Source organism: Nilaparvata lugens, chromosome 12 (genome assembly GCF_014356525.2).
Source record: "Nilaparvata lugens isolate BPH chromosome 12, ASM1435652v1, whole genome shotgun sequence".
NCBI lineage: Eukaryota > Metazoa > Arthropoda > Insecta > Hemiptera > Delphacidae > Nilaparvata > Nilaparvata lugens.
The window spans coordinates 9921310-9948399 of record NC_052515.1 but is presented as its reverse complement, the minus strand read 5'-3'; the positions used below and the strand labels follow the sequence as shown (position 1 = coordinate 9948399).

The 27090-nt window shown below is 33.8% G+C and overlaps 1 protein-coding gene across 1 annotated transcript in view; it reads left to right on the top strand.

Annotated features, from left to right (window-relative positions):
- Nucleotides 1–27090, top strand: part of LOC111052237 (neurobeachin) — a 790401-nt gene that overhangs the window by 754156 nt on the left and 9155 nt on the right. The window contains 11 exon segments of the mRNA XM_039439449.1: nucleotides 4930–4997; nucleotides 4999–5149; nucleotides 13448–13560; nucleotides 15853–15993; nucleotides 19748–19867; nucleotides 20387–20539; nucleotides 21577–21649; nucleotides 22229–22323; nucleotides 22864–22953; nucleotides 23918–24095; nucleotides 25926–26174. Coding sequence (XP_039295383.1) covers nucleotides 4930–4997; nucleotides 4999–5149; nucleotides 13448–13560; nucleotides 15853–15993; nucleotides 19748–19867; nucleotides 20387–20539; nucleotides 21577–21649; nucleotides 22229–22323; nucleotides 22864–22953; nucleotides 23918–24095; nucleotides 25926–26174 — 1431 coding nt within the window.

Below are 27090 nucleotides of genomic sequence, written 5' to 3'. Positions count from 1 at the left end.
TTGATTCTCATCTATCTGTTCTTAATTTTTTTTCCATCACTTCTTTCTTCTTCATTTCCTACTCCTCCTCCTCCTCCAACTATTCCTTCAACACCACTTCCAGATCATAACCGTACTCCTCCTCCTCTTTCTACACCTCTCGTCCTTTCCCTCCTTCTCCTCCTTCTCCTCCCAATCCTCCTCCTTCTCCTTCACTCCCCCTCCTCCACATCATCTTCTTCCTCCATCATCTCATTCCCCTCCTCTTCCTCATCCATCTTCTTTTCTTCTTTTTATTCCACTTCTTCTTCAGCACAACCTTCTTCACATCATCTTCTTCCTCCATTACCTCATCCCCCTCCTATTCCTCCTGCTCCTTCTCCTCTTCTCCTCCTTATTTTATTATCTTATTCTTATCCCTTTTCTTCTTATTCTTATCCACATCATCATCTTCTTCTTCTCTTCTTCTTCTTCTTCTTCTTCTCTCTCTCTTCTTCTTCTTCTTCTTCCTCTCTTGTTCTTCTTCTTCTTCTTGTTTCTTTTTTTCTTCTTCTTCTTCTTCTTCTTCTTCTTCCCCACCACTTCATCTCCTTCATCCTTTCCTCCTCCTCCATGTCCTCCTCCTTCTCCACCCTCTCTGTCCAAACATGTTATCACTCTCCTGGTAACGGGCGTCATCGCAAATCACATTACGATGTGTATACGAATGCTGGCAACCCCTCCCGATTAAATAGTAGCAGAAACAGTGGGGTGGCCGGAGCAGCGCCTTGTGGAACACCCCCATCACAGATGTAATTAGTGCGCGCGCACACGCGCCACTGCAATCACCGTTCCGTGACGTGACGCAGTCAGCGTTGACTGGTTTTCATCACACTGACGCACAGAGTGAGAGAGTGTGAGGAGGTATGAGTGGAAGAGAGATGAAAGTGAATCAAATGCATGTGGCAAGTCTAGAAAAAGTGAGAAAGTGAGTGGAAGTATTTGTGGAAGAGAGATGGAACGAGATATTAAGGCATGTGACAAGTCCAAAAAAGTGAAACAAAGATTGGTTGACACATTGCTTTAATGCATTCTGCTGTTTTTGAGAGGATTTTTTATATATTTTTTGCGTTGAATGAGTACCTAGAATAATAGAATAGCCAATCTATGGCTATTCTTTGCTAGTATCTTCAGAAAAGTGTGGTCTGGAAAGAAAATCTAAACATTGGCTGTTGTGGCTAAATTTCAAGATATAAATTAACGTGTTCGAGGTGTATTGTCCTACAGTAAGGTCCACGTTGTAATGACAGTCGAGAAAGAGAGAAGAACATCATTGCCGATTCACTGCCTTGTTACTGCCTTCTACAGAGAATAGCTCAGACCAGTTTATCTGATGTAGTACCAAAACTGTTCATTCTCGTTCAACATAAACAATAATATTTTATTTGTCAAGAAAATATATTTTCAATGATTTGATCTCCGTAATTTAAATAATATATTTTGTTAATCTATATTTATATAGAAATGAATGTCTGTTTGTGTGTTATTATGTTTGTTCCCTATAGACTCGAAAACTACTTGACAGAAAGGCATGAAACTTTGGGAATATGTTGTGTGAATATTGGGGATGGTTTCTGACCAGAAATTTTAATAGGGGGGCTAATAATAATTGTATACTTATCGATTTTACAGACCTATTTTTTAGAAATTGTCGGCCGAGCGGCTAACGTAGAACGGGAAGATCATCATGATTCAAGATCATGTTGTGATAATATATGATTTAGAATCTAAACTTACCAGCTGTAATAAACACTTCACTCTGTGATAAGATTGTTTACTGGTATTAAAACGGTAGTTTTAAGCACATAGGAAGTTCGTATTGAGATGTAAATGAAAATATTGATTGTCAGATAAACTTCATGATTCACCAAATAAAGTCAAGTATGACATGAGATACATTGACTTTTTGGCGGTACGATGTTCGCCGGGTAAACTAGTGAGTTATTTCTACCATGTAAAAAACGATTTGGCAACGTTGCGGAGCTAGAAAAGTATAACGCTATCTACTTTCTCGAATGATAGACAATAATAGGAACACCAATTTTAATCAAATGATAGTTGACCGAGCGAAGTGAGGTCTAAGATTCAAGTCGATGGTTCGGCATTTCTCTATATGTTCAAATTCTCTTATATGCTTATATGTTGCGCATTTACGGCGAAACGCGGTAATAGATTTTCATGAAATTTGACAGGTATGTTTCTTTTTAAAGAAACGCGCGTCGTCGTATATACAAGGTTTTTGGAAATTTTGCATTTCAAGGATAATATAAAAGAAAAAAGAAGCCTCCTTCATACGCCAATATTGGAGTAAAAATCAGACTATAGAATTATTCATCATAAATCAGCTGTCTAGTGGACTATAATACTACCCGTTCAAAAACATCGAACAACTTGAAAATGTATCTTTCCATCAACGTTGATAGACAGTTGACTATAATACTACCCGTTCAAAAACATCGAACATCTTGAAAATGTATCTTTCCATCAACGTTGTAGACAGTTGCAGCCAGACCTGATAACAGCGCTCACACTCACATTCCGGGACGACACGTCACGGTACAATAGGACAGAAAGCTCTATGTTTATTTAGGATTTTTCCTAGACATTTTAAATTGATAAATTATTTATTAATTGTTGAGAAAACATAACAACAGGTAAATTTAACCTACTGAGCGCGAGGTCTACTGTTCACAGAATTACTAGTATTATAAAATCGTGGACCTACTATAGCTATGTTGAGAAGTATAGAACTGCATTGTGTTAGATTTTAGTACCATTGCATTACAACAGAGCTGGGAAACCACAAAGACTTTGAACATGATTAAGAATAATTGGGACAGAATCATTCTAAGACATGGATGAGAAACAAGAATGACTGAGTCCAGGATGAGACGATGAGAACATCAAGTAGGCTACAAGAAGACGGATACCGTAATGAAGAATAATCGGAAGAATGAGAGAGAAGAAAGCAGACACGGTCCACCACTGTAATGAATTTAGCGAAGAGCATCTCACTCTCGAAATGTAATTATAGCCAGTAATACAATAATAACAACTGCAAGGGGAGCCGAGGAGATAGAGAGAAGTGTGTGAGAGGGTGAGTGAGAGTGGAGCAGACCAATGTAATGAAGTTAAAAGTTGAAAGCACTGGCTTCAGATGAATTAGATCAGTCTCACTCCACTGAGTGGAATGGATAGATGAAGAGGAAGAAGGAGAAGAGAAGAAGATGGAGAAGAAGAAGAAGAAGAGAAGAAGAAGAAGAAGAAGAAGAAGAAGAAGAAGAAGAAGAAGAAGAAGAAGAAGAAGAAAAAGAAGAAGGAGAAGAAAAAGAAGAAGGAGAAGAAGAAGAAGAAGAAGAAGAAGAAAGAGGAAGAAGAAGAAGAGGAAGAAGAAAAAGGAAAAGGGGATGAAGAATAAGGAGGAGAGAAAGATGATGAAGAAGAAGAAGGAGGTGAAAAAGAAGAATGGAGGAACAGAGTATCCTAGATCACCCTTCAAGGAAAGAGTGTGGTTTTGGAGTATTGCAAAGCTGCAACTGGAAAATGCTCCTTCACTCTCTCTATTTTTTCCATTCCTCTCTTCATTTAATCATTTATTGACTGTCCTATTAAGATGCTTCGGCATTTCGTATTAATGAAATTTCGTTACTCCTGCTCATTTTCTTCATGGAAATATTATACTGCACAGAAAGCAGATGTTTTCCAGTCCCTACGTAGATCTGAAAGACATTGTTTGCAGACGACTCTCGTCTGAAGTCAGAACAGGTTTCTTTCCGGCCTAGGCCGGAAAGAGTACTCTTTCCAGCCGCTAACATGGAACTAAGAAGGTGATCAAAAAACAGCTGATCAAAAAGCTTTTCATTTTGTGTTCATTATTCAATAATTAAAACATTTATAATAATATCATCTTATTGCCATTGCAAGAATAAAAAGTATAAACTCAACCTCACACATAATTGAACATCATCTTCTAGATTATTTAGACAAATCAGAATAAAAAATAAAAATACTTGGACAATTTCCTGATATTCAGATTACCTAAGATTTGCTAGAGCTATCACCTTCCACTTCTGCTTTCGGAAGTGCTTAGTAAACAACTTTTCTCATATATATATATATATATATAATATATATATATATATATAATATTGTTATTTTTGTGTGTGGCGAAAAATAGCGTTCGCACCACGGGCAAAAATGTTTTTCCAGCTCTCAATCTTTTCTAGTCCAAAACCGATTTCGTGCCGAAAAAATTTCATTTTCTGCCGAAAAAATCTCATTTTCTGCTCTAGGTGCGAAATATACTATAACACTGAGTAACACTCAGGCACAGGCACACTTATCAGTAGGCCTAATGATATAATCTATGCAGAACTATTTCATCACTCTTTTCAAGGACACTCATTTATCAGTCAATGATATAGTCTCCCATAAAACTATTTTCATTGATTTTTATTCTGATTTGTCTCTGCTTTAGCTGTTTTTTATTATATTTTCTTCGGCATGATACTTCCACTCTTTCCATTCACGGACTCATATCAGTGAATGATTTATCCTTTAATGAGACCGAATTCCTCTATTTTTATCCCAATTTCTCCTTTTTTCCTCTCTGGTCTTGATATTTCTTCCTTTTTATTCTTCTCAAGGACTTTAACAGTGAATCTTAAAGTCTTTCAGGAAACCAATTACGTCGATCCTAACTTCAACCTAATTTTCATGGTGATTTTTCTTTGTTTTAGCTGAGTTTTTTCTAGATTTTCATCTTCATTTCTGTCGTTCTCTGCCTGTTCCAGTGTCGATAATGTTCGCATTCCTGGACCAAGAAACCAATTTCCTTGATTTCCAACCAAATTTTCATGTTGTTTCCTCTGTGTTTTATTCCTAATTTATGTTGTTTTGTGTCTTTTTTAGCGTCGATAATGTTCGCCTTCCCGGACCAGTCGACGGTGAAGAAGGTGATCAAGGCCTTGCCCAGAGTGGGGCGTTGGCATCAAATACGGCATCCCCCAGACGAGGCGTGCGTCGATGATGTCGGCGCGACAGCTCATGCGCAACTCGAACATGACGCAGAAGTGGCAACGGCGCGAAATTTCGAATTTTGAGTATTTGATGTTCCTCAACACTATTGCTGGTGAGTAAAATGTTGCCATTGCATTATTCACATCATAAATATGGTGACTGATATGCTGGTGTGTAGGCCTACTAACAATCATAGCGAAAAGATGGCATAAGAAGATGTACCATGGTATGGGTCGTTTATGTTCCAAATTTCAAGTCGGTGTTTTGTCAAACTCAAGCCGATTACTGTCGACTACTGTCTAAAATTACTGTTTTGGCTGGGTGAGATTGTCCGAGCGGCACAGTATGGGAGACTACCATGGAGAATCGTCTTATGCTATCTTTTCTCTATGGTACAATCATTGAGGAAGTAAATTAATATAATTAATAATATATTATTATTAATTAGGAAGTAAAAATTACTTATTTTGTCTGTGGTACAATGTTGCCATTTGCATTAAGAATCATGTAGATGAAGGCTAGTTCATACTGCAAATGAAATTTTTATTTTCCACAAAAAAACAAACACACTTCACAACTAATATTATAGAACTAGACAAGTTTGTTTTGTGAGTATCAATCACTGGTTGAGGAATAAGCCTTGATTGAACAGAACCTTTTAAATTTCAATCATAACTCTGAATGCCACGAGAACCAATTAGAGAAGAATCCTTTCAAAGGCATTCGTCCAAAAGTGTTTCTAATTACGTACTATTTTATTAGAATTTAATGAAACTACTTGGTACTGAAAGATTTTCACTGTCTTTAATGTTTATGTTGTAAGTGGGCTACCCCTCAACATACAAATGTTGATGTTATTGGTTTAGGAGAAATTATTGTGTTAAAAATGAGGTAATTCTCTCCAAAACAGGTATCTCTGATTTTTTTTCTCGGCATTCAATTACGGTTTATTAAATTTAACAGGCTTTCTTGCAACTTAGCCCAAATATTAAGAATGTTCATAAGCCCTTCCACTTCAATTGGACCTGTTGGAGTTGTTTCTACGGGAAAATTTATCAGTTTAGTATTATTTACTGTTATAAAATTATATTTATTTGAATTAGAAAAGAACCAATTAGGACGGACGTTTATAGAATAATGAATTAAGAAATAATATTAATAATATAAAATGATAAATTAATATGTGTCTCAAGTTACAACTTTATCAGATTTGTTCAAATTTGAATTGAAATTGTATAATTTTCTTGAATATATTGAGCTCTAATCAGTGCAAATCTTAGTTTGCAGCACGGGGCTTTATGGCTAATGTAATTTGAATATTACAATAGGAGCACACTGTTGCCGTTTTTATGCTGATTCAATCAATCAAACCACTCTTATTTTGACATCATCATAAATGACACTTTACATTATATAAAATTCTGTAGATAATTAACTTATCCAACTAGGATTTAACAAAAACGAAATGCATTTTTTACAATCATACAAAATTATCAAAAAGACATCAAGCTCAAATTACGAATGCATCTCCTTAAATGTTTCGTGTTTCCTGTACTATTATATGGTGTGGAAGCATGGACATTGAATAGATGGGGTGAGAAGAAAATACAAGCCTTTGAGATGTGGACCTATCGCAGAATGCTGAGAATCTCATACACCGATCATTTTACAAATGAAGAGGTTCTGAGGAGAATGGGTAAGAAACTGCAACTCATTGGTGAAATCAGGGAGCGCAAATTAAGGTAACTGGGTCACATAATGAGAGGTCACAAGTATGGAATAATGCACCTCATTATGCAAGGCAAAATAACAGGTAGGAAGTCAGTGGGGTGAAGAAGGATATCTTGGTTGCGCAATTTAAGGGATTGGTTCAAGTGCACCTCAAATGAACTTTTCAAGTCAGCTGTAAGCAGGGTGAAAATTGCCATCATGATAGCCAACCTCCGCCATGGAGACGGCACATGAAGAAGAAGAAGAAGAAAATTATCAATCTCTATAATTGGTCAAATAGGCCTTTTCTATCAAATAGGCCTTCGCTTTCTTTCTCGCTCTTTCTCTTACACAATCAGCTCACAGGCTCTCTGGATTCTGTGAAATCTGCTAGCAATACTGTGCTTCATGAGAGCAATTCTGCAAACTAAAGGTTTTCACAAACCAGTCTATCCCGAATCCCAAGACCTAACAAGGAGTTGCACCACAGACCCACCACGTACCAACCTTTTTCACCAACCAACGCACGTCACTTTTTGTAATTAAATCATAACTATGTCATTCATAAATCACACAAATATGTCGTCAGTTATTTTTTGAAAAATCAACACCCGCCCCTCCAGAAGAAAGGGATTGAGAGAAAGAGTGATTGAGAGTCAGAAAGAGAAAGAGCGAGAGAGGCCGATTCAGTGAAAGAATCGAAGCCAGTAAGACTGTTGGAGAGAGAGAGAGAGAGAGAGAGAGAGAGAGAGAGAGAGAGAGAGAGAGAGAGAGAGAGAGAGAGCGAGATAAGAGAGAGAGGAGAGAGAGAGAGAGAGAGAGAGAGAGAGAGTGATCGAGAGTCAGAAAGAGATGGAGTGAGGCTGATTCAGTAAGAGAATCGAAGACAGTAAGACTATGTGATAGAGAGAGAGAGAGAGAGAGAAAGAGAAAGTCAGAGAGTGGGTGACAGAGATGGGATAAGTTGTTGATAGATGGTATGTGAGTTGTGAATTTATGGGTTTGGAGGGATGTGAACCATTAGGTGGTCTATTTGGAGGGGCGGTCAGGGGTGGGAGGAGGGATTTGGTGTAAAAATATAATATATTTCCGGAAACCCATTTTGTGTTGAAATGAGGCGTACTGTCTCTCTCATGTATTAAGTGGCAGCATCTTTGCAAAGCTCCTTGTGGAGTCATTCAATTTTTTTGAACGTGTAGTTAAGCGCCACCCGAGCCCAATTAAGATATCTCACTTATTTTTGCTCTACCTTCTCCTTCTTCTTCTTCTTCTTCTTCTTCTTCTTCTTCTTTTCCTTCTTCTCCTTTCTTCTCCTCTTCATATACTTTCTATACTTTTTCACCTTCTTCATTTTTTCCTTCTCACTGTCTTCTTCTTTTCCTTTTCTATCTCTTTTTTCAGACACTTCACCATCATCATAAACTCCTATTAAATTTATCAATATTTCCTGCACAATTCATGAACTTATCACACTGGAAATGTTGGTCTTTCATCTTAATAAACTCTTTGCTCTGTGTGTATGGGCATTTCTTTTTCCCATACATTGTGATTTCCGTCAGTGTTGAGTTAAATTGAGATTCATGTTGGTATAAGATAACTTTCAAACTGAGATCTCTATTCCATAGTAAGGCACACTAGAACTTGATTCTTCAGTCATTCTCTATTAAAAATATAGATGTGTAGCTCAAATGTATAGCTCCAAATCATTACATAAATCTAAATTAATTCGTATTTTATTATTTGGGTTCCTTCTTCATCAACACTAGAAGTTCAACATTGTCAATTAACATACTTTATGGTTTTCAGAGTGATATATTTGAAAAACTAATTTTTGGAATTGAGAAGAGGATACAATTTTTAATCTCTGGCCCGGTTGCACAAAAGCCGGTTAAATTTTAATCGTGATTAATATCATGAGAATCAGTCAGAGAAGCCTTTTTCGAAATAAGGCTGATTGGAAGGAAAGTTGATTGATTCTCGTGGAATTAATCACGATTTAAATTTAACCGGCATTTGTACAACAAACACTCAGTGTTTTTTTTTCAATAATCTGATGATTCTAAAATAAACAAAAAATACTATATTTTGTACATCATCTATACTTTATTATTCAATATCAATGTATATTTGATTTCCAAGTTTGATCATTGATAATATTCCAGTTTCAAAAGCGATAAACTAATTAATCCAATCTCAATTCCCACTACACGAAATAGAATATTTATATATATGAATAAATGAAATAAATAGTAAACTTATGTTGTCAAACATGAAACGAGAGTTCGAAAACATTCTAGAAATAAATTCCTCACACTTCATACCACCCAGCAATATACTTGATATTTTTATGGTTGATAGCCAAAAATGTCTCCAAGATTTTTATGTCTTGTCGCGAAATTTCGTTGACAAATTTCTAACCACAATATTGCTCGTTTTGCTGAATTTTATTATGTGTTCCTTCCCTTCCATTATATGATATGTAAATGTTGTCATCTCGAACAGTTTATAGTTTAAGACAATCTAGTTTTTCAGCAGTTTTCTGTAGCTGAAATCTGAACTCAAATTTCTATCACAAACTGCTATTACTTGAAAATTTTGAATTATTGTGTAATCTTTCTTATAAAAAACTGAATATAAATTAATCATAACATGATTACTCATAAACTGATAACATTAACATTTTTGTTTGTTGAGGGGTAGCCCACTTAATAGAAGTTAAAAAAAGTGAAAATTATCAGTAGTAGTACAATTAAAGTCTAATGACAAGGTAATTAGAAACAGTTTGGGCGAATGCCTTTGATTAAGTCAGTTGTATAACTGACTTTCTTTTAACTTATATGACGTTTGTTTTTAACATTATTGTAATGTTTTACAACAATGAAGAATGATTTGATTTGATTTGATCCCGAATAGGAATATATTATAGGTACTGATACTAATGAATTAGTATTTTGATAGGATTATTTGAATTGCTAATTGATATTGGAATAATAATTTATTACATAATACCCTTTCTCAAAACGCTCCAATACTGATTTGTATTGTTAATAAAATTATTGTAACAATAATTGATTGTTAATAAATTGATAAATAAACAAGGAAACTACGTTTAGAAAATGAAAATTAAAATCATTTTTTCTCCTTTTGCATAATTTTTTTTACAAAAAATAGGAATATTTTTTTAGAGTAGGAAAAAAGCAGACTGTTCACAGAAAGACCCTCTCTTATTCTATTGGTTGATGACGATTTCAATGTCAGTTGAGAGATCTGCTTCACACAGCGTCGACCAATCACAAGCAAGTAGGCTTAGGTGCTCAGTACACTTCCACGCCCATAACGCGTTCTCATTGGCTGATGCCTTTACGACACTGTGGTGTCCTCCATTTTGTAGTACGACGCTATTTGATAAGAATAAAATAAATCTGTATTTATTTATATATTCACAGAAACAATATCATTCTCAACTCATTATGAATTGAGGGTTTTGGGCGTTCTGTGGTACTCTTCTGAAAGTTGTGTAATTCTGGATAATGTAATAAATGAATAAATAAAACATGATTTGGGAAAGAACCACAGGCTTGTAGCCCAAAATAATTGTTCCATTCCCAAATTTTGATAGAAATAGTCAAAGAATAGGTTATGCTTATCACTGTATAAATTCTGTTAATTCTATGTCCAAATATATTTATAAACTGGGAATTAATAATTCAGATAAGTTGAAAACCAAACCAAATATTAATAATTCACTAAATCATCACTGATAACTAAAAAATACTGTAATAATTGAAAAATTGTCGAGTGAAACAATTTATTTATGGAGAAATGAGAATTAGCTATTCATTTTTCAAAGGGAATGGAAATTTGATTATTTATTGGAGTAGAACGTTCATGATATAATTAGTAATGTATTGTTTAAGGCAATCCCATATAATATACAATTTAGGAAAAGGATTTTAAACTTTGAAGTACGATTGAATTACCTGGACAGCTGCAATATTCTATAATTTAATAAAGGAAATAATTGGGTTATACACGTACGGGATAGGAAATTTACGAAAGACGCATCATCACGTCTGAACTATTCTACTGATTAAAATAGATAAATGAAATTATAATAATTTATTCAACCAATCAAAAATACATTGTACAAAATATTCCAGAAAAAACACTCTTAACTGGTGTAGCAAACACCTTCGCATGCACAATACATTGTATATCAAAGTCTAAATGAAACCCCCTAGGTAATCCTGTGTGGGGCCCTTCTTCATACTTATATTCACAATAGAAAAAAATGAAATGAAATAAGTAAAAAACAAATGAAAATATAGGTAGTTCATACTTGTATATTACACATAAATTTAAAAAATGTAAAATTTTGAAAAAGAATTACTAGAGAAAAAGTATGTAATAACTTGAAATTTTGCATACGAATTCTTAATTTACAGAGGATGGCTATAGGTCTATTTTAAATTCTTCTAGAATTCAGTAGATCAAGTTTTCAGTTTGTCAAGTTTTTAATTAGACCCTTGTGAAGCACGGGTTACCTGCTAGTCTCTAAATATTTTCAACTACTTCCTAATAAACGCTTCCAAGATATAAGTATGTTGCTATATATATGCATGCAGTACTGAAAATCTAACCACGGATATACTACGAATATTCCCGAAGGAAGCTAGGGGTGTTATATTTGAGGATTTTGAACTTGGACAAATTTAACCCATTCCACCGTAATAATCTACTGCTTGTAGGCAGTCAGAAGAAGTTATTTAACAATAATTACAGATGGGGAATTCAGTGAGTGAGCCAGTTGCCAACTCTTTAGGTCGCTTCCAATAGACTGGCGCTCAAATCATTGTCATTTTCGATGCGAATGGTTACTTGTCAAAATACAAAAATAGCTGGTTGCCCTGTCTTTGCTCCCTTAACTCTAATTTCATCCTGTTTTATTATTCTGCATTTTTGTTGCTTTCGTTTTCTTCCTGTCTTGTTTATACATCTTCTTCTTCTTCTTCTTCTTCTTCTTCTCTTCTTCTTCTTCTTTTTCTTCCTTTGCTTTTTGGTTTACACCTCGCGTCTATCTTTCTAGTTTTTTTCTCTGATCTACTTCTCCTTCTCCTCAAACATCAAATTTGAAAAATATGAATCGAATATATTCTTCCCCATAAAAATTGCCATCTCCTTCACACTTTTATAATTTTTGCTATTCCCTCCTATTCATTTCTCCTCTTCTTCCTCCTTAAATTTCTCTTCCACTTTTACATTTCACTCTATCTCCACTCTCTCTTCATAAAATAATGATTCTCTATCCTTTCTTTTGTACTGTCCTTTTTCCTTTTGTTCTCATTTCCCTTTTCCGTTTCCTCATTCTCTGTTCGTCCTTTTGTTCTCATTTTCTTGTTTGCCTTTCATCTTCCTCATTCTTTACCTGCCCGACCAATCTCTCAACATAGCCTTCTTACCCATCTTTTGTATTTTTTCTCATCTTCTTTCTCACATCCTCTCCACTTTCTTCATCTTCTTCACACCCTCTTCCTTCTTATTTTTCTCCTTCTCTTCCTCTTCCTGGTCCTCCTCATCCAACAAATTATTATTTTGTCTTTTTATCCTCTCATTGAGTCAGAACATACTTCGATATAGCCTCATATTAGCTTCATCATCTTTTAAGTTTTAATATTTTTGTGACTTTGTTATTCCTATTGAAAACTGTAGAGAAATCGCAAATCTACCAAGGGTTCCCTAGATAACAGGCTGATCAGCAGTACAGTTACTATATGAAGACAGTTACTATATGTCGACGCTTCTGATTGGCTAGATTGATCACATGGTACAAATCCGTCATCAAAATTCCAAACAAACTTCATAATCCTACCTTATCGCATTGCAAACTTGGAACTGATCACTTCTTTATACAGTAACTGTAATCAAAAGTAACAGTTTTCCATGTCACCCGGGCCGTAACTATAAACGTGAAAAGTACGGTACCTAAACTTTCAAGTCTACATTCATAAAAAAAATTGCAAATCATATAGTTATCACTAGGAGAGCTTATTTTTATTTAGCTGTTAAGATTGGTTCAAACCTGGCCTATAAAATGTTTTAAAATAATTCTATCGAATATTGTTTTTTCCTACAGTTACGTTGAAAAGTGGCCATTGCTGCACTGATTACAGAACGCAAAGAATCACTTTTCCGCTCTAGTGCGGGAAAAATTTTTCTGCACTCCAGATTTGCAACATGGCAACGCAAAATACTTAGTAGGTTATATGGAGCAACAGTGCAGCAAAATCAAAATGAAGTTGGTAACAGTGACTGCTGTGGCTGCTATAGTGAGCAGAGGTGCAACCAAGCACAACGAGCAAATTATTAATTATATATTATATCCAAGGACAACATTTTTATTCAATTTGACAATAAATTAAGGTTTTTATCAATAATAAAATTACACAGATTTACATTTGATGGATATCAGGCAATTTTACCCATAATTACCCACTTTTCATATTCAATGGTAACTGTAGGAAAAAACTTAATGTGAAATACGTGCGCAAAGTTCCTCTGCTGCACTCAACAAACCATTCCGCCCTCGCCTACGGCTCGGGCGTAAACGTTTCTTTCGGTGCAGCAAACTGTCACTTTGCGCACTAGTTGCACAAATAACTATTTCAATTTCAACCTATTCTTATCATGTTTTGTTTTGCAGGTCGCACATACAATGACCTGAATCAGTACCCAGTGTTCCCCTGGGTGTTGACCAACTACGAGTCCAAAGAATTGGATCTCAGCGTTCCGTCCAATTACAGAGATCTATCCAAGGTGAGCCAATCCCATGCCAGTCACAATTATTAATATTGCATATTTCTAGATGCTAAACTTCTATCTATATTGATTCGATCACATTAATTCATAAAAGGTCTATCCATCAAAGTCAGTGGATGTTTAAAGGTTAGTGGATGTCTAAAGGTTAGTGGATGGCGAAGTATGTAAAGGAACAGAACAAGTAGATCGCAGTCTAGGTTTCTGTTTAAATCGATACCACTAATCAGCTGATAGAAACATTTGAATGCTATCCTGATGAACGTGAATCGAGACAACCGTCCTTTTCACGCCCATGCTTTACAATGCTTTTGTGTTACATGGAGGTCAATCACAATCGCGACTTACACTGGAAGCTGAATATCGACCTGACCGTTCTGTTCCCTATAGTGAGGTCCACGTTATAATGGCAGTGGAGAAAGATAAGAGAACAACGTTGCCGATCCTCTGTCTTGTCAATGCCGTCTATAGACGGTAGCTGATACAGGTTCATTGATGTAATATTAACTGTTTATTCTCGTTTAAAATTTCAATTTCAATTTTCAATTTTCAATTTCAATTTATTAAAAACACACAAAACAAGACAAAACAAAATTAAAAAGAATTACGAAACAGATAAAACACGATAAAATGTTTGTTACAAATATAAAAAACCATGGGCTTTGTGGTTGGGAGTGTTGGAGAAGAGAAAAAAGAAAGGAAGATACCTAGCCAACTATGGTTTCCCATGTAATAGGCAGGCAAAGAAGGGAAGAGAAGTAATGAGGAAAAAAGGGGAGGGAGAAATGGGGGGAAGGAAGAAAACAGAGGAATAGGTACTCAAAATAAAGGTAAGCGAGTCCACTAAAAAATGAAAAAACAATGCTGGAACAGAAATCTCGAGTCATATATCTAAATGGAAGAAGAAATTACTGTATGTCCAGTTTTTAATATCCAGTTTAATTTTTCCGCTGATCTTATTGTCCATGAGAAAGTGATTTGAAATGAGGTTTATTATTTTAGTACCTATGTACATTAACTGTCTCCTTATACATTCAATATTAATGTTATTGGTTACATATTTGTTAGCAGTGCCCATAGATTATAATAATTAAGTGTAGAGTTTATTGTGAGAACAAAATCGGATTTATATTTTATTAATTACTCAATTACTGTTTTTATGTATAATTGACGTATTATCAAACAAATAATCAATTATATTCTATTAAGCAAGAATTTATAATTTTCAATAATTCATAATGAATTTTTATAATTACGATGAAATATTTTGTTAATTAATTTTTAATTCTACATTGTTAAAAGATGATCTGGCAACAGAGCGAAGCGAGAAAGAGATAGCGCTATCCGCTTTGTTGAATGATAGACAAGGATAGCAATAGCATTGTTAATAAATTCACCTATAGTGATGTCCACGTTATAACGGTAGTGTTCAATAATGGTGAAGCGGCGAAGGTAGATTCAAGCTTGAGAGTGATGAATGTAATGCATGTATTTAAATGGAGGCGCACATAGTTCTGACCCATTTAAAACATTCATTATTTTCAACATTTCCAAGCTTGCACATCGACTTTTCTCACCCTAAGTTAGTATTTTCATAGAAAAAAGAGCATAAAAAGATATCCCATGGTATAGGTAGTTTATGTTCCGAATTTGAAGCCGATTACTGTGAACTACTGTCTATTATTACTGTTCTGGCCTTGTGACATTGTTAGAACGGCACAGTATGAGATACTACCAGCGTCACATAGCTTCACGAAAAAATAACTACTAGGATTATCACCTTGAGTTAACATTGAAATTTGGAACATAGACGCCCTATACAATGGGATATCCTCTCTAAGGTATTGTAGAGTGATTCTATAGCTAAAGATATGTTGGTTTCAACATGAATAGATAATAAATTATTGAACTGAAATAAGTGGAGTAGAATTTATAATAGTTCGAGTACTGCATAACAAGCATTATGCAACTTTTTCAAACAACAACTGCTGTATGATAATTATTTAATTTTTCATAAAATTTGTAACTGGAGATATATTAGATTGGTTACAACATTTAGTTCTGTTAGAAAATACTCAATGAAGTAAAGGAGCTATTTGATCAATTCCATTTTCTATTATTAACAATTTCATTAATTCAGATATTATTTTGCAGCCAATTAAAGCGTTGAATCATTTTTGTCCTATCTTAGTGACAGTTGAAATATTTTGAAGTCGATTAGAACGTTGAAACAATTAACAATTTTTTTATTTCTCTATTGATCATTAATTTGATTTTGTGTTCATTTTTCAGCCAATCGGAGCACTGAATCCGAGTAGAAGAGCCTACTTCGAGGAGCGCTACAACTCATGGGACCACTCGGAAAGTCCCCCCTTCCATTTTGGAACCCACTACTCCACGGCTGCCTTTGTACTCAACTGGTTGATACGAGTGGTCAGTTTTATTTGGAGTACTTTTCATACTTTTGAAAATTTATTTCGTAGAAACACCAAAGTGCCGAGTAATATAAGAATATTAAAATGTAAAGTATAATACTTTATGAGTAGCTGTGAAGGTGATAATGTGGTAGTTATCCATACTGAATAAAAAGATTGGACATTTATAATTTGTTGTATTAGGAGAGATCATTTAATCATTCAGAAATACTCAACTTACAGAAAAGTAGCACAGGCTTATAAGCCCAAAACGTTTTAATTCTAATTTTTACAACAATCCAAATGTAGATAGGTTATGTGTTACTTCAACATTCTTCAATTCCACTCAATTTACAATTCAAAACACACTAAAATCATTTCTATATTGAAAAAATACTTCTGAATTAAATGAAATCAATTACAAATATACAGAAAACTCCAAACTCTAATTAGTAAGAGATGTTGTGGTATTTCTCCATAATTGAATGAATAAGACGTTGATGGTTTAAATATAGTGGTATTGACAACAGCAACGTCTTATTCTTTCAATTTCTAGACTGGATATTGTCAAGCCACTGATTGTTTACTAGAGATTGATAGATAATGCAGCAACAACTGAAACAGGTTTCTCTATTTTTCAATCAATTTTTGGTTGGACACACCTGTATTTTCATTCAATGATGTAGAATAATGAATATAAATTTAGAATTTTATAGTGACTAATCATAAAACTACAGTTAAGCCAGTTACGCTAGTTACACATACATCAATCTTCAGATAAAAACAATATAAAAACTTTTAGAACCCTTTTATAAAAACTTGAAATATTTTAAATAATTTTATTTAATATTTATATTTTTAATATTTGTTAATAATTTAACTTGAAAATGACCTATGGTCGAAACTAGTCGTTAAAATATTTTAAAGTTTTTAATAAAAGGGTACCATAATAAAAGTTTTTATTTGAATCAAGTAGCCCATATAAGCGAAGTGATTTTATCGATTTTTAGACGGACGTTTTTTTTTTTTTTTTTGCTGTCCTTATTAATTCCTTCAGATCAAACGGAACTTGACAAAACATCTGTTTAATCTAATAGAATTTTCTTTATTCAGATCACTCCCGAGTTATCGGATGCGCACGTTAAATTGTCGGTCTCGGCTGAAGTATGACAGTCGTAAGGCTCATTGACGGCTTAAATTATATTATATTCAGGCGGTGGGACCTTCCCGCAAGGGACTCCCCACCAACAAAAGCCATACGAACTTACTTTTAATATAAAGAATTTTAAGGACGGCAAAATATCGTACGAACAAAAATCAATTTGAGTGTAGCTAGCCTTATTGCTCCTAAAACTGATCATCTACTTGAAATTTGTTTGTTTTCTATGACAGTGAAAAGTGATGCTGGTTCCTATGTTTTTCTCTGTTTATTTCCAATGTTAAATGACCATGTAAACGTTTACGATGCATCCGAATATAAAACTAACAGAAAGACACTTGTATCGTTTTGTCGCTGTCGACAGGAAAAATTTGGGCAGTTAGTGGAGATTTGTTTGTATTTTTAGAAGGTGCATAACAGGAGATTTTGAGAGATGTAAAACAAAAATAGAGGACAGAAGTTTAGGAGAAAAAGGGAATTGGAAGAGGGAGAGGAAGAGGAGGAAGAAAGGGAGAGATTTTATGAAATGAAAAGAGAAGATTGAAGAAAAAGAAAAAAAGAAGTAATAGTAGATGATAATGATGATGATGAAAACCAAGAAGAAAAATAAAAGAGAAAAGAAGAAGAAGAAGAAGAAGAAGAGGAAGAAGAAAAAGAAGAAGAAGAAAAAGAAGAAGAAGAAAACAAGGAGGAAAAGGGTAGAATTAGTGAAAAGAGGGTGACAATCTAAAATTATACTCACTCAAATACCCCTCATAAAGCATACTTGAATCCTAATATTGTTTTTTCTATCTGTTAAATCCTTCCTCTATCCTTCTCCTTTTTTCTTCCCCTTCTTCTTTTTTCCTCTGTTCTCCCTCTTCGTTTTCACCGCCGGTTGACAGTCAATTAAGTCTTCAAAAGAAATTCTCGTTCAAACAAACTTGGAACAGTTAAAAGCGCATTTTTCATTTTTGTGAGCGCACTAAATCTTCGACAGGATTTGTTGATGGTGCCAAGTTTCTGATTGCGATTGTTTGCTTGGCGTAGCGTCACGTGATTAACACGTTACGATTGAGTTATACGTGATAGGACTAATCATTATCCCTACCACTATCCACGCACAAGACTTTTGTTCAAGTGGACATCATCCTTCGTAAAAACAACATAAAATCCTTAGTATCAAACTTAGGTAGATATTAAACTATTAACAATCTTACTGAATCACTGTCAATGTTGTAGAACCGTTCCATAATGAAATAAAAACGCACATACAAAATAAAACTGTGGAATTTGACAATATATGTGTGTTTTTATTTCATCAAATCATCAAATAAATATTCTTCATTTGATAAAAAAATAAATTTATTCCTCTTATTTGATAAGAAATAGAATTTAATTTTTCAAGATATTGTCTTTACACCACAAGTTTAGCTGAAGTGTATTTCTGTATTCTCAAAGTTAAATCACGGTAAGTCAAATAACAAAGTGAGCAGTTAAAATTTGATTTACCTGACAGTTATTACTGTCTCTACTATAATTGAACGCTTTGTCAAACATCCGTCATAATTTTGAAATAGAACTCATTATAATTTTAGTTTCTTATGCAGTTCTTTCCGCAGACCAGAAGCTCTCCGTTAAGTAGCCTAGTTTCATAAATTCACCGCAAGATAAAATGGTTTTATTTATTGAATAAGTTTGTAGAGTAAATATTGATGTTGTGGAACTTTTAACTTTTCCATAATTGAAGAGACTTGAGGTATTGTCAAAAAATCCACTTTATTTCGATCAAAAATATTATCTCAAATGTGCAAGCATGCACCTGTGAAATAATATTTTTTTATTATTTAGACTGAGACAATATCTCAAGTCTCTTTAGTTTTTATTCATTGTAATTTATGAATTAAAAAAATTATTATTTTTTTAGGGCCTGTTTTTTCTTTCAATGTTGCGATGTTTCTCACCAAATGGATATGAACACAGAAACTTTTTATTTATATTATGTTCATCCATTGATGACTTTATTTGTTGAATGTTTTTTTTTATATTACGTCATAATAATACATTTTTTCAAATAATACATACTCTACACTTAGTAAATTAAGTAAATATAAATCAATCCTAGTTTTGGTTTGAAAGAAATTATTGTACACTATAAAAATATCCTATCGACTGAATATTTTTCAATTTTTTTTTGAAGATATTCAAATCATCATCAATTTCAAGGAGTTGTGGTAACCTGTTATAAAAATTCCTTTCAATATAATCTGGTTTTTGTTCAAATAATCCACTATTGTGAGTCATTCATTATATGATAACTCTGGTTTGTGTATTGTACTCATGTATATTTGAATTTTCGTCTCTATCATACAATTTTGGTTTTCACATACATTATAACTTTATGTTAATATGATGAATATAATGGAAATTGCAACTGCAATATAAACTTCCGTACATTTTCATGAACATACAACATATTTTTATTTATATTGATGAAACAAGTTGAAAATTTATTATCAAGGGGATTCTTAATTTTGTCACTGATCTCTTCACAATTATTTGTCAATTTTATATGCGGTTAGACTTCCAACAATAAATTGACAATAATATTTATAATGTATTATTAATTTTGCAGGAGCCGTTTACGACAATGTTCCTAGCACTGCAAGGAGGAAAATTCGACCATCCGAATCGGTTATTCTCGTCAATCGCCATGTCATGGAAAAACTGCCAACGTGATACGTCTGATGTGAAGGTATATTATTGATTTATTATGAGAAATATTTTGACAATAATTGATTTAAATATCCAATGAAAGCTATATAAAAAGAACAGATGACTTCTACTACTGTACTGCAAAAATATTTACCGAAGATCTAAATAGCAGAAGGAAATTCGTTCATTGAAACCAGTGACAAACGAATATCCTTTTCAAGAATTCGAGAATGAGTATTCTTTTCGGGGACGCAACAGTCGAGGACTGCGACATTTGAGGACTGATTTTCAGTCCTCCACTGTCGCTTCTCTGTGCTTTTAGAAGAGTCCTCTTCTGTCGGGGGCCTCGTTTGACTCGACCCCTCTCAGTTGCTAGCCCTGCGGCTCCCCTTCGCCTACCAACAAGAAAATATTTTGGTAAAACATTTGTGAATAGAAATAATAGAAATTGAATTATTCTGATGTACAACAATACTACGGAATTTGAAGAGGAATACTCGTATATTAGCTGATAAGAAATACGTGTTATTTTTTCTCAATATCTTGTTTTCTTTTTCAGGAACTAATTCCAGAGTTCTTCTTTCTGCCTGAGATTCTTGTGAACTCGAACCGCTACTGTCTGGGCCAACAGGAGGATGGGACGGCGGTGGGGGATATCGAATTGCCCCCTTGGGCTTCATCCCCCGAAGAGTTCATCCGAATCAATCGTATGGTGAGTTGAGGGTTTCAACTGTTTCATCTTGGGCCCTTGTTATAAAAGTCTCAAGTCTCATATCTTGGACCCGTTTTATAAAAGTCACAAGTTTCATATTCACCTATGAATTTTAACGGTATGATAACTTAGAATCCACTAGTGAAACTAGCCACTTATCTCATGTTCATGTGAAGGTGGTATTTTCCGATAAACAGTCCCCTAGGAGTTCTCTAGTCTCTCTCATTCAGACGTCAGTGATGATTTAAGGATGTAAGGGATGATAATGAAGCATAAAAAAGTTAATTTCTATAGAATTTCCAGGATGGTATAAAACATGGATTTTTTTCAATTTTCAATAAAATTATAAATAAATAGATTAATTAATTATTTTGTTCGACAAACATATTCACAATAACACTTTCTTTGTATTCTTTAATTAACTTCTAGTAATTTATTTATTTACAAGAAAAAATACATAAAGGTATGGGAACAACAGGCATTATAGCCCAAAACTGTTCCCGAATTAATCTCATTCGGTATAGTTATTGATGGTTACAGATGGTATATTTATTAGAAATAGCTTCATGAGGTCTCTGAAATTTCAAGCTTCTGCTTGTGAATAAACCATCTAAAGAGTTTGAAAAAAAACAATGGAAGGGAAATTTCCATTGTTGGCAATCAATTACTGTTACATATGAACTTGAAAAATGAAGAATATCTATTTATAAATCTTTTACCAAAATATTGAACTGTATTTCAAGAAAAAATCATCGGATTTATCCAATCTATTGCTGGAAACTTTGAATTCTTATGCTAATCATAACTAGCATTAATTTCGTTCTTATATGATAGATTTGAAGAACTACTTAACTTTATTCTATCTTTGATGGACACTGTAACTTTAATTTTTCCCCTACATCATGCAGCAATATTGCTGATAATATACTGCATTTTGTTTTTTGATAATATTCTCAATTTTCACTTCTTTCCAATTTTGATAACTTTTGTTCAATGTTTTTTGTTGAATTAAAATTATTTTTTCTCAATATTTGCAGGCATTGGAGTCGGAATTTGTTTCATGTCAACTCCACCAATGGATTGATCTTATTTTTGGATACAAACAGAGAGGTAAGTTCCAAATACTCATTTCTACTGACCTTAAAACATTGGAAAGATCTTTCAAAGTCGAAGTTGAATCTAATCCACAAAATTCGTGTTTGCAATATAGGGGTTTCAGTACACAAAATGACTGGAATTCCCTCACATATTGTGATACTATGCAAATTTGAATTATATGATCGAGGATATTGATTGGATACTGTATTAATTAAGTGCTGATAAATTGGCTAAGTAATTTTATTCATTATAGAGGTAATTTTTTATAGAGGAAATGTGTTGTAAGGAATATAGAAATTGGATATTACAATCATTGCTCTACCTATACATTCTAGGTAGATTGGTGTGTACTGTTTTTTTTTTTTTTTTTAGATTGGATATTTTTTTTGAAAAGATACCCTTGATTGTACATTGGTGTGTACTGTGCGTATCTTGTCTTTTTTTTAGATTTGATATTTTCAAAAAGATACACTTCATTGTACAAAAAATTGCAATACTGTTTTAATATCTTGTAATATAATTAGTTGATTATACAGTATTAATTTTATTTATGAATACAGAACGTTTCAACAATAAATTCTCTATTCACAGGACCTGAAGCTGTGCGAGCATCTAACGTATTCTATTACCTTACCTATGAGGGAAGCATAGACATGGATTCCATCACAGATCCGGTTATGAGAGAGGTAAATAAATGTATTCTCATTTATTTCCTCATCAAATTCAATCTATATGGTAGTAATCAATTCAATGGATCTCTGTTGCATATCCATACTTTTTCACTATTAAAATTAAACTTGAATTTTAGAAAACACTTATGGAGTGAAAATGCACTTAGCACTTAGGTAGTAACGATCGTTTCGACCTGTTGTTGGTCATCATCGGACTGTAGGAATTTACTACAATTGATCTACTTGGATGAACTACAAATCTGAATTTTGTTCTTGTCCAAACATGAGCAGAGAGATGTTTTAAATAAAATTCATTGATTGATAAACATAAATGTAATACGTCTGTCTACAATGTACCAATTAATGAACAAGTTACAGAATCACATACCGGTACCAAAATTTGGTTTTTGTTGATTTTATGCAATATTATTTAAAGTATGAAGGACAGTGATGTTTGGAAAGTGGAAGTTGTTACGAATTCTCTTGATCATGGTATTTATTTTCAACAAGTTCAAGTATTGTGCTGATCAACTTTATATTTTTTATTATTTTCAGGCGATAGAAGATCAAATTAGGAATTTTGGACAAACACCGTCTCAGTTACTTCTAGAGCCTCATCCTCCACGCAGCTCTGCTATGCACCTTGTAAGTAATCTAATATTTCTACCACAATAATAATAATAATTATTAATAAATTAATAATAATAATAATTATTTTTTTTACCACAATATTTTTTTAACTCAGTATATTTATGTTTCTGCTTGCTATTCAAATGCATGCAGTAAAATTTATACTGTACATGATTTTATACTTGGAGCAGTTACACACACATCAGTTTTTGACCTTCATTTTTGTTGTCCTTATGAATTCTATCAGATTGGCTGATTAGGTTTGCGTATCGAATGAGCTTTTTGCCAAGCCAATAGAACAGCTTCTTGTCCTGGTGCACTGCCTGAAAACGCCTCGTGTGGCTTGGTCATTGGTTTCATCTAATAAAATGAAAAGTATACTAGTAATTGAGGACCTTATTCCAGACCACTTCCTCATGGACTCTAAGATTAGAAGAAAAACTAAACTAGAAATAAAAACCTGGACCTACAGTTTTTTTCTTTCATATCGACGTGTGAGTCTCGAGATTTCTGCTCTAACTACTCACAAGGCCTTTTCTTTTAGATAAATTTGCTGAAAGTGGACTCGCTTACAATTTTTGCTCATATCTTTTCTATCTTTTTTCCTGCCTTCATCTCCACTTTTTCCCTTTTCCACTCCTCTTTACCCTTCATTCCTTACTTTTATACTCTCTGCCTGCCTATTACATGAGAAACCATAATTAATGGAAACCATTGGCTAGGTATTTTTCCTCCTTTTTTTCTTTTCAGTATACCCCACGATGAAGCCTGTTTTTGTATTTTATTAGAAACTTATTTTTGATTGTGATTTTTCGTATTTCGATTTCCTTTATGTATTTTGTGTTGAATTGAATAGAATTATTGATTGAATTCTATATTATAAAACTATCAAGCAGCCCTATAGAAATAAATGGAAAATTATAAATTAATTATACATTTTAACTGTTTCTTTAATTGTGACGTTTGATCTGTTTTTCAGAGTCCTATGATGTTCTCGAGCGTACCGGAGGACATCTGCATGAACATGAAGTTTCCGTCCAACTCGCCGATCTGTCACATTTCGGCCAACACCTACCCCCAACTGCCCCTCCCCTCTGTCGTCACAGTCACCTCCAATCAGCAGTTCGCAGTCAACCGGTGGAACTCCAATTATGCCGGTAAATATCAACTAATTTCAAAATTCTAATAATAATTTATTTCAAGACGCTTGATAATGGCGACAACTGTCCGAAACTAGTCTCGTCTGAAATAAAATTGGAAAGTAATAATCATTAAACGAAAATCCCAATTAAATGCTGTAAATCACCCTGAAGACCTCTGCTACTGCAAATATTGACAACAGGGCTCAATTCAATTTCAATTTCAATTTATTCCCACATGAAATTACAAGTTTGTACAATATAATTGAGCGACAATAAAATAATAAATATAAAGATAAATTACATTTCTATTTTGTTTTAAAATTGTAACAACATTTGTGAAAAATGGAGTCCCCTAGATAAGTTACATTTCTATTTTGTTTTAAAATTGTAACAACATTTTTTGTGAAAAGTGGAGTCCCCTAAGAAGACTAGACATCTGTGAATGGGGGCGAGTTCCTAAAAGCAAGCTGAACAAAATGAAAGTGAATAAAGAGTGGAATAGTAATGAGCAAAATAATATTTGTAGTAAGTTAACATATATGCTAGAATGATAGAGTGCAACCTACAGACTATTGCACTTCCCTGCTGTTTTTGTCACCATTCGTTGAAAACTGCATAATCAAGATAAAATGGAAAGAAAGAGCTTCCAAGGTTAATAGCTATTGGTAATTCGATGAGAGATACTATCCAAAAACTATTGTCAGTTTGGTAAAAGGAAAACATTCCTGACTAGCAATTAGGAAGTACCGGGTTCGTTTCCTGGACTGGCGAATAATTTTTGGATAGAAGCTCTCATCGAATTTCCATCTAGCTGTTAACCCTGTTTTCAATATTTGCAGAAGCAGAAGTCTTCGGGGTGATTTACAGCATTTAATTGGGATGTTTGCTTAATCATAATTATTATCCATTAATCAGAATTTGAACAAATGCAATTTCTAATTTATTTTCATCTGTAAAATTAGAGAAGACTAAAGAAGTTATTTGTAATTATAGTCCGAGAGATATTACTTTTAACATGAAGAGGGGAAACCGATTTATCGTTGCACAGTTTGTAGCATGGACAGAGTAGTGGAGCAGTGGAGTAAGCATGCTGCGCACAATTGGATGCTGACAAAAAAGTAAGGAGAATGCTGTTAGGTAGTGCGAGTGATCAGTGAAGGAAAGAGTATCATCGAGAAAGAGCCGTGTAAATAATTATATCTCTTGGACTATAGTCAATAGATTGATTGGAATTATTTATAAAATACCATCGTGGCACCCTTTTTTTGAAAAACTATCAAGAAAGTAATTAATATCTTATTTATCTCTTTTCTATATAGAGCTACTTGTGATATAAATATAAAGAAAATAAAAATCTCACTACCCTTTTTTTGAAATATTTTATCACAACATGTTTCGGTACTGAGATTAAAAATATAAAAAAGGGTACTGAGATTTTTATTTTCTTTATATTTAATTAATATCTTTTTAGAAAGATCTTATTTTATAATTAAAAAATAAGTAGTCATGAATACATACGGTACACTTTGAGTTGAATTATATATTTTTATTACCTTGAGCTTGGGTAATAAGACGACTAATGAGATATCATCTCTGAATTGAGATTGGATGAATTGAAATTGAATTCCTGATCGTTGATTAACTTTTAACGTTGGTTACAGCATCAGTGCAGTCACCGAGCTACTCTATCAAATCAATAATGGTGTAACTTCCAAATTTTAAACTGTTGATCAACTTTTAACGGCGTTTACAGCATCAGTGCATCCACCGAGCTACTCTATCAAATCAATAATGGTTTAACTTCCAAATTTTTAACCGTTGATTAACTTTTAACGGTGGTTACAGCCTCCGTTCAATCGCCGAGCTACGCTGAAACGCCCGCCAACCAGACGACTAATCAGCCACTAACGATGGACCCAGTGCTGCTGCAGACGGCGAACAACAACAACAACGCGTTGCGACGTCATCTTGGCGACAACTTCAGCCAAAAACTGCGCATCCGCTCCAACTGCTTCGTCACAACTGTTGACAGCCGATTCCTCATTGCAGCCGGATTCTGGGACAACTCGTTCCGGGTATTCTCCACTGACACAGGTACACAACTACCGTATTTCAATTTTTAAGAACAATTAATGTTAATTGCCATTTTTGCAGCGAAAATTGTGCAAAGATTGTTTATATACTGTACATTAATGCGTATGGTGCGAGCAGCAAAATACAAGGAAACACTATATTTAAACATAATAGAAAAAAAATTCAGTAAGCCAAAATACATAAAATTAAAAAAAAATCAGAACAATTAATGTTGATAACTTGGTTATTAAGCCCGGTGGAGGATAAGTCCCTTGATGAGCATAACTGGTACTATATAGTGAGTGATCATGTACTATAAAGAGGTCCACGTTATAATGGCAGTGGATAAAGATAGCAGAACACAGTTGCCGAACCTCTGTCTTGTCAATGCCTTCTATAGACGGTAGCTGATACAGGTTTATTGATATAATATTAACTGTTCATTCCCGTTTAAAATAAAAAATGTTCACATGTTTCTGGAGTAAAATGACCTATATAGTAACCTAACCTCATCCTTAATAATTACAAAAAAACAACTACTTGTAGGTACCTTTTAAAATTATCAATTTATCATCTTAAATGCTGATATTTTTATTACTATTAAATTTTGTAAACCTTTAAAGTGAAAAAACACTCACATTCTTTGATGTGGCGACGTCCGTTTCGTGCTGGTATTGCACATTTTCAAGCCAAACAGAAACTGAATGTTTAAGGTTATGAGGGTGAAATTTGGTGAGAGTGGGGGTGGAGGGGAGTTTTGGCGGTTAATGGAGGAGGATTTAAATGAGTTTGTCAAACAGGGTGTAGGAGGAAAAGTTGATTTGGTCATTTAAAATATTGTTTGGCTGTTGTTTGGTGTGTTTGTATATTTCAAACTGTTCTAGTACATTCAATTTTCTGTTTTTGTGGGAATAGTGGAGTATTTCGAGGTTGTTGT